This window comes from Sipha flava, unplaced genomic scaffold (assembly GCF_003268045.1).
Source record: "Sipha flava isolate LNK unplaced genomic scaffold, YSA_version1 109_pilon_pilon, whole genome shotgun sequence".
In the NCBI taxonomy this organism is placed as follows: domain Eukaryota; kingdom Metazoa; phylum Arthropoda; class Insecta; order Hemiptera; family Aphididae; genus Sipha; species Sipha flava.
The window spans coordinates 1890951-1899604 of NW_020271726.1; the positions used below are offsets into that span (position 1 = coordinate 1890951).

General features: G+C 27.4%; 1 protein-coding gene across 1 annotated transcript in view; it reads left to right on the forward strand.

Annotated features, from left to right (window-relative positions):
- The window catches only part of LOC112688071 (probable inactive protein kinase DDB_G0270444), a 35491-nt gene extending 28340 nt beyond the window's left edge, over positions 1-7151 (forward strand). The window contains exon 5 of the mRNA XM_025561088.1: positions 6447-7151. Within this exon, the coding sequence (XP_025416873.1) occupies positions 6447-6816 (370 nt within the window). The 3' untranslated portion in view covers positions 6817-7151. The remainder of the gene's footprint in view (positions 1-6446) is intronic.
- Positions 7152-8654: the final 1503 nt, after the last annotated feature.

Consider the following 8654-nt stretch of genomic DNA (forward strand, 5'->3'; position numbering starts at 1 on the left):
ATTCCAGTCCATTTCATCAAGCTGTGTACTTAGTATAAATCGATTATCTTCTTAACCATTATAACATGTATAAGTTAATTAATTGTTATCCTAAAGTGTACACTATACAACTATATTTATTTGTGTGTTGAATGCATAGGCTAATGTAAAATTGATCTGTCGATCACAAAACAAATTAAAATTATTAAATATAATTATTAAAAATTCGTATATTTTGTACATTATATTGTTATTAACAATTTGTTAAATAATATTATTTACCTATCTTCAAAATTATTATATGTTTCTAACATACTAGTATTAATATATAATACATCACCTAATAGCTTAAACGAGTATGATTTATCAAAATAATTATAAAAATTAATACAAATATATAACATAGTATAATTATAATTATATAATTGTAAATCTAAGCAAAATATACTTGTATACTGGATATCACATGCGTTTTAAAAAAATAATATGATCACAAAAAAATATTTAAAGACACTTTCAATAAGTGTTAATTATAATGTAATATATATGAGGTTTAATGAACTTAGTAAAATTCGAAAATCAAGTACTATTAAAAGAAAAAAAATTTTCAACAAAATATTGTTGTGCTTGCTTAATATGTACAAACACCAAACTGTGGCCTGTTAAGTGTTCTTAAATCGAAGAAAAGTGAATTTTAATTCATAAAAAGTTACTTTTTATTGAAATTGTTGTAAGGTTGAATCGTTAAATCAATTTTTATAATATATAAATTTTAATTGGTCTTTAAATATTTTATTTTATATAATATAAATTACGTGGAATTTTAGATATTTTTACTGTTTCTCACAATTCCATGCAATTTCTATAAATGCATTAAATCATCATGCAATAACAAAGGGTTATTTATACTAAAAAAATAAAATAAGTTAAATATAACTGAGCCATACAAGTATGTAAGTGTATTAATATTTAATTTAAAAAAATTTAATTTCTATATCAATGTTTACATTTATTAAAATGTATGCTCTCTGATGTTTTAAATATCTAACAAACTTATTTTTAAATAACGATTAAATAATGTCTATGTCACATTAACATAGTGAAATTATTCATTTCATGAACTGGATATCCAGAGTCAGGAGCGTACCCAGAAATTTATTAGTGGGGGGGTCCAAAATTTTTATTTTATCTGATAATGGGAAATTAAAATACACTATATACTATTTTTATACTATTTACTATTAAATTTTTGAGTATGTAGAAATTTCAATGTGGAGTCCGACCCTAAAACCCCCCCTTGGGTACGCCCTTGTCCAGAGTTATAAAGAAAACATTCCAAATAATTAATTATAAAATAAAAATGGAAGCCATTTTAACAACTAAATAATATTATACGAATTATAGAATTTTAATTAAGTATCAGAGGCGAATTTGAGGGGGGGGGGGCGATAAGCCCGATTACCCCCCCCCCCAGATATGTTTGAAAATTACATTTTATGTTTATTGAACTTTTTTTTTCTATTTGAATCGGCGATGCCACTGCTAGACTTTAATATTACTTCCGTGATGCAGCCAAATGTTTGTTGAACTATAAGTGTTTCTAAATATTTTAATCAATAAATTAGTAATTTTTTTTTTATGAGACTTTTATTGCATTTAGGAATTATTCTAATTGATAATATTATGATCATTTTTCATAAATTTGATAAGAACTTTTTGTTGCCACATTATCTATGCTCGAAGTACCAATTAAAAAAAGAAATATATATTTTGTTTTATAAATGAAAATGTGCTTTGTTTTTTAAATGTATAAAAAAATGTTTAGAGTGGGTGGGGGTGGTTGACCCCTCTTAATATCCACCCCGCGCTGAAGTCTCAAATGCGCCACTGTTAGGTACTTACGAAATTTGAATGGAATTATAAAAATAGAGTACCCATGGGCGTAATTTGGAAATTTATTAGGGGGGAAAATAAATAAATGCATATCAAACGAAAAGGGTGTCCGCGGCCAGGGTTGGACTGCCTCTCTAGCTCGGACCGGACAAAATAATTTCAAACGGGCTCAATGGAACAATAAGTACAATTATACATGGAATAAGTAGGTACCTAATAAAATTATTTTTTAACTGAAAATGTATCTTCGTAACTCAAAAAACAATATACACACAAGTACATTTGAATATTTTCAGATTTAATGTTATACCTTAAATAGATCTAGTTTACGCATAATATATCTTATAAATAATATTGATATAATGATTTACCTACCTATTAAGATAAATTTTACACCATAAAAAATTTAAATATGTTTATACATTTAATTTTAATTGAGTTAGAACAGTGGGGTCGGCAACTAATGTCTCTTTATTGCGGCCCGCAGTTAATTTCAAAACTAGCAAATGTCATTGAATATCATATAAATTTTTTATATTGTCTGATCCTAGAATCATTTTTAATTTGTGAATGTGGTCCAAAGGTCCATAAAGGTTGCCGACCACTGAGTTAGAACATATTGTTTTTAATAAAATAATTGCTTACCGGTAATAATTGACTTGAAGTCAACAGAAAAGTTGGAAACTAGTAACAGACTTGTTATTGACTGAATGTCAAAACTATTAAAATGTTTTTAAATAAAAGTCTAATAAATCTTATAAAAATTATTATTATCGAAAAACAATTTCGTTATCGCATATCTTGTACAACCGTGTCTACCCATACCAACATTTTCTTTTGGTTAAATATTGTTTGAATAAACGCGAATGGTAATTCGTATGTTTAACATATTGTACACATCTTTTGTATACAACAATTTTTCTATTTATAAATACTGTGATGAAATCACTGTTATCAATCGGTTTATCGTGACATTAAATATGTTCAATTTTCAAACTCCGAGTCATCTAATCCTGTGACACCGCATCCATTAGTAATTTCATGTTACAAGGCAATATTTTCTATTTTATTTTAAGAATAGAAAATAGACGCATTAAATTAAAAACAAAAAATCTAAGTAATTTTATTTAACCAAAATTACAGCAGCCCACCGAGGCATGCCTCGGTGCCCCGGTGACCTAGTCCAACCCTGTTTGCGAATAAATGCCGCTTTCCTACCAACATATTATTATACAAAATTATTCATATTCTAACATTATGTTAGATAAGCGAAAACTGAAAATTAAGATTTAAAAAAAAATTTATATAGTAATAGCTATAACCAGCTGTTTTGTACTTATTTTAAAACAAGGATTGTTAAATATCAGAATGGGCACTGCCCCTCCTTATTTATTCCAGGGGAAATTTCCCCCTCTTGCCATCCACCTCAGTTTACGTCTATGAGAGTATCTATCTGACAATTATTAAGAAATAATAAGTTTTGATTTACATTAAATATAAACACAAACGGAGATAAGTTCATAAAATTAAGCTTAAGATTAAGATTAATTAAGCTTAGATTGTAATGATTGTTGATATATCGTGTACCTATGCATATAAAAAACGACTCGAGTCCTTAAATATAATTAATATATGTTTCTTTCTAATAATTAGAAACCATAATTATTATGGTTAAACATAAAATCTTTAATTAGAGGATGAATTATAGAACAAGTAAGAACATAAGTTTTTTATGAGGACAACAATAAACACAAAACTACAGGACTGTAATCTGCAACTATAAACTTAATTGTAGGTGATGGGGCTGTTTCAAATTATTAACGCTCGATATTTTATGACAAAATACTTTTAATTACAATGTTAAGATAGTACACCGTAAAATGTAATCGACCGTTGTTTATCTGTCGTAGTAGTCTTGCAAAAGCTGATTCGAAAGCTTTTCCGCCGTCGACTAAACCAGTTGACGATCGTGCTCCCACGGTCGTTGAAATAAATATCACGACATAATGACAAGTTATAAATTTCGATAAATGGATATTTTTATTAGCACTCATGACATGAGAGTTGAATCTGTGAATCATAGGCGTGCGCACGGGGTATGCAGGGTATGCCACTGCATAGTCTGCGGCTTCATGTGAGAGGCCCAATGGCGTAATCAAGGGGGGGCTAAGGGGGCTATAGCCCCTCCATGGGCCGTGTTTATATGTATAATGTATCTTGACTATTTAATAGAATCAATGGATGCTCGTTTTAATCAAAGGCTTATTGATGTTATACCACTTGAAGGACTTATTCCGGCCAATTTAAATATGTATGACGATAAAAATATTATAAAAACTGCTAAAATATATGTCCAAGATCTCCATGATGATACCTCATCTACAATCAGAGCTAACCTGTTCATATGGAGGCAACAATGGAGTCAAAATACTATTCCAAAACCGAATTCTGCTCTTGATTCACTCTCTCATCACACCAATCTTCGACCTAACATTAAAATACTTTTACAATTATTCGCCACGTTACCAGTTACCTCTTTCACTCCGGAAAGAACGTTTTCAGCACTTAATCGCTTAAAAATTTTTTTAAGAAGCACCATGTCGGAAAACAGACAGAATGGGTTAGCTATGGCTAATATAAATAAAAAAGAGCAATTCGATGAAAGTGAAATAATAACTGAATTTGCCAGAAATTCGCCTAAGAAGATGCAGCTGTCAGAGTGGAGTAAGTGACTGAATACTGAAACTAAAATTATTATTATTATTATTATAAATTATATATTAATAAATATTTTTAAAACTATACTAAAATGCTTGAATTACGTTTAGAAACTTGGTGGTAGATGGTGAGGGGGGGGGTAAGGCTGTATTCTAATATCCTCTCTTACCTTACTTATCCAAAAAAGTAGTTAGCCCCCCCCCCCATTTAAAAATCCTGGCTACGCCACTGGAGGGGCCCATATTTATTATTAAGTTAAGAAACTTTAAATTTAATTACCGCCACAGGAAATTTAAATCAATTAAAGCTTGATAGTAATGATATTTCAATATTGAAGGAAAAATTTAATTTGAATACTACATTTGAGTCTGAAATTAAGCTCATTACAAATATGTCTGATAGAACTTCTATTAGAGGGTTATTAACTAAAACAATTGTAGTATGGCTGAATTGGTTATCAGAAAACGACCGGAAAACAATATTTTCAAACTTCAATAAAGCTTTAACACAATTTGCAACAATACCTGTGACAAGCTGCTCGTGTGAGGGGGATTTTTCTAAATTGCCTATTGTAAAGTCTAAACTTAGAAACACTATGTTACAAGAACGTCTTGATTCACTGATGTTAATATTTATCGAGCAAAAGATGGCATCAGAAATCAATATTGAAGATGTAATAGATGAATTCAAAGCATGTGTGCCGATAAAAAGAAGACTTGAACTTTAGATTTTAAGTACTCTCCATAAAATAACAACATTATAAATATGTTAAAATTATTCAAAAGCATTCAATATAGTACATACTTGATCTTAAATAAATAATGAATTTTTTTTTAATAAATATAAATCAAATTTCAAACTACTTATTTCTACAGTGCATTGTTTAATATTCTACTGTAAAATTATGTGTGATTTTAGATTCTAAGGGAAGTAAAGAAGCTACGTAGTATATATGCAAAAACTTAGATTGTGACTTGAATCTTATATGCGTTAAAATAAAATGCAAATAAATTAAGGGAAGATTAGAAAATTTATTTGGGGCCCTATATTTCTTATTGCACAACCTGCGAATAAAGTCTGCGCACGCCTATGCTGTGAATACATTTATAAGTAATTAAAATTGTCTTTTAAATATATTTTTTGTTGTTAATTAGTATGTTAAACGATTTATAGTTATTGTTCTCATGAGGAAAATAAGTTATAGGTAACTCAATACATTTCTCTCAATTAATATAAGTATACAAAATAATTTCTGTAAATATTAGATTTTGATAAAATTGTAGGTACGCTATAAAATGTGAACAATATATATAATGCCAAACTATAACATTATTTAAATTTTTTATTAATAAAGTAGGTACGTTATTTAATTTTGGTAACAAAATGTTTTCTAAAAATATTACAGGCATATTATTTATCTATACTCCATAATTTCTACTATTTATTTGTTTCATAAAAATTATAAGAAATATAACACGGCAAATTAAAATAATGAGTTATCACATGTATAATAACTCATTTTAGGCCCATCAATTGAATATTTTTAATTTTTTTTTGCGATGAAATTGAATAATATTAAAAAATCATTAGTATTTTTTTTATTGAATATAACTTTATCATGCAACTTAATTATTTAAGCTTACAAAACCACAAAAAAAGTTGAAGTGTCCACACACAAGTGTGCGGCCGTACCTTGACCTTTGGCTGCAGTTAGACACGCAAGTCGTAGGTTAGTAATACTTAACACTAAATTATGTATAACTATTTATAATCAGCATTAATATATTTTATTACATAGTATTGACCTTTTAAATACTTGGGTACCTAAAAAAATTTTTATGTATTTTTTTTTTTAGAAAGTCTCAAGTTCACGAAATTATTCTCCTAACGGTTGAAGAAACTAGAGTCATACCACTTATACCAATTGACATAATGAATTCGGAAACATTGACTTGTGAAAATGATTCATTAGTTAATGAAGTAAACAATGAAGCCAAAGAAAATGTAGCTAACGAAACTAAGGAAGAAGTAATTAATGAAACAAAAGAAGAAGTTACAAACGATACGAAAGTAGAAATAACTAACCAAATAGAAGAACAAGCAGAGATCAAAGATGAAGACGGAGCAATTGAGAAAAGCGAACAACAAATCAAAGAAGATGAAAAAGAAAAAGCCAAAGACGAAGAAGTTAAAGAAGAAAAAGATAAGCCAATGGATGATGAGTAGATTAAATTTCAAAGTATATGTTAAGTATAATGATTGGCTCAAGAATAATTTTATATTACAAAAGAAATATGTTCTAAGTCCTATCATATGAAATTAATATAAATATATAACAAATAATACAATTATTTTATAGAGTAAAATATGAATCCATATACACTGTAAACACGCATAACATGTGTAGTACACATACTTACTGAACTGAAATCTAACATTGAAATTAGTTTTTGACTTAATACAAGTAAATGAAACATAGATATGTGTTATTTATACGAGTATGTTTAAGAACTTTGTACTTTGAATTTGATACGTTTTTACCATTTTTATACTGTTTTTCGTGATGGAATTAAATAAAAGTAGTAACTATATAAATTAATTTTAATTTTAAAACAATTAAATTAATAATAAATAGAAAAAATTATGTTCACATACTAATTATAAACCTATATAGAACAATAACTAATAAATACATCTTGACATTTTTTCATTTTATGTTACTAATTTAGATATTTTGTATTTATTTAAAATAACTACCTATAATATATTTTTAAAATGTAAATTCTTATAAAGTGATGGAATCGTATGTATATCCATCAGGGGAATACAATATATACCCGTAATCTTAACCACGACAACAATAACTTAGGTACATTATAAAATAACCTCGGTGGAAGTTCATGAAGTTTAACTAAAATAGTATTTTATTTTTAAATATTTGTTAAAATTTTGGAGATATTTGAACCTCCAACCCCCAACCCACAACCCCTTTGGTACCCCCCTGATATCCATGCTGATACTAAGATGAAACAAATTTTAAATAGTTAAGTATCTTATTTCAACAATTTCAATCTTACCGAAAATTTAGTTCAGAAAATAATAAAAATGATTTCCATATGCACACAGTTTAGATATATTAAAAATGATATTGTGTTATAAGTTTTTTATGTATTGCCTTTCTACCCTTAAATGTTGAACAATTTTAAACAATCGATTTTCATTAAATTATTACTTACATTTATTTTTTCGCTGCATAGGTAGTATATACATACATTATATATAGTATAGTACATACATTTTACCTGTGTATAGTATATAGATATTTATACATAATGTATCACACATAAATATGGTCTACTGACTACAACATAAACATTGTATATTTTAATGAATCATTTAAAATTACATTTGATACACCTAAATTATTTTATATGATTATTGGAATATCATATTATACACATTTTTGCATTTTTATATAATGAATATAATTATTTTACAAATACTCAAAAGAAAATGTAAGGTGACTTATGGAAAAATACTACAAATGTGGGATTTGGTTATTAATGCATAACAACACACCCCAATACTTAGCTATATTGATTTTTAAGGCTATTTCATGAAAATATAAAACAACTAGTTTGCCAGTTTTATTCGAATAAAATTAGATAACAATACTACCAATTATTATATCATGTATTCATATTTATGAATTTAATTCATTTCAATTTATTCAATGTTCCCATATATTATTCAGTAGGAATATTGATCGAGTGAATATTCTAAATGACAAAAATATAAATGTGCATAGTTATCTATGTCCCATATAATACTGAGTAAGGGATTTTTATTTTCATAAATATATATATACATTATTAAAGCCATTTATTCCTAATTTATAATATAGAAAGTAGAAATTAAGAAGTCTAGGATCAAAAGTATATTTTAAATCCATATGATGTAGGTGAGTTGACCTACACTATAAATATTATATCAAGTGCACCGTAGATGGTATTTCCGATCATGGAGGATGCATGACTCCTTGCTAAAAACATTAAAAATTTGAT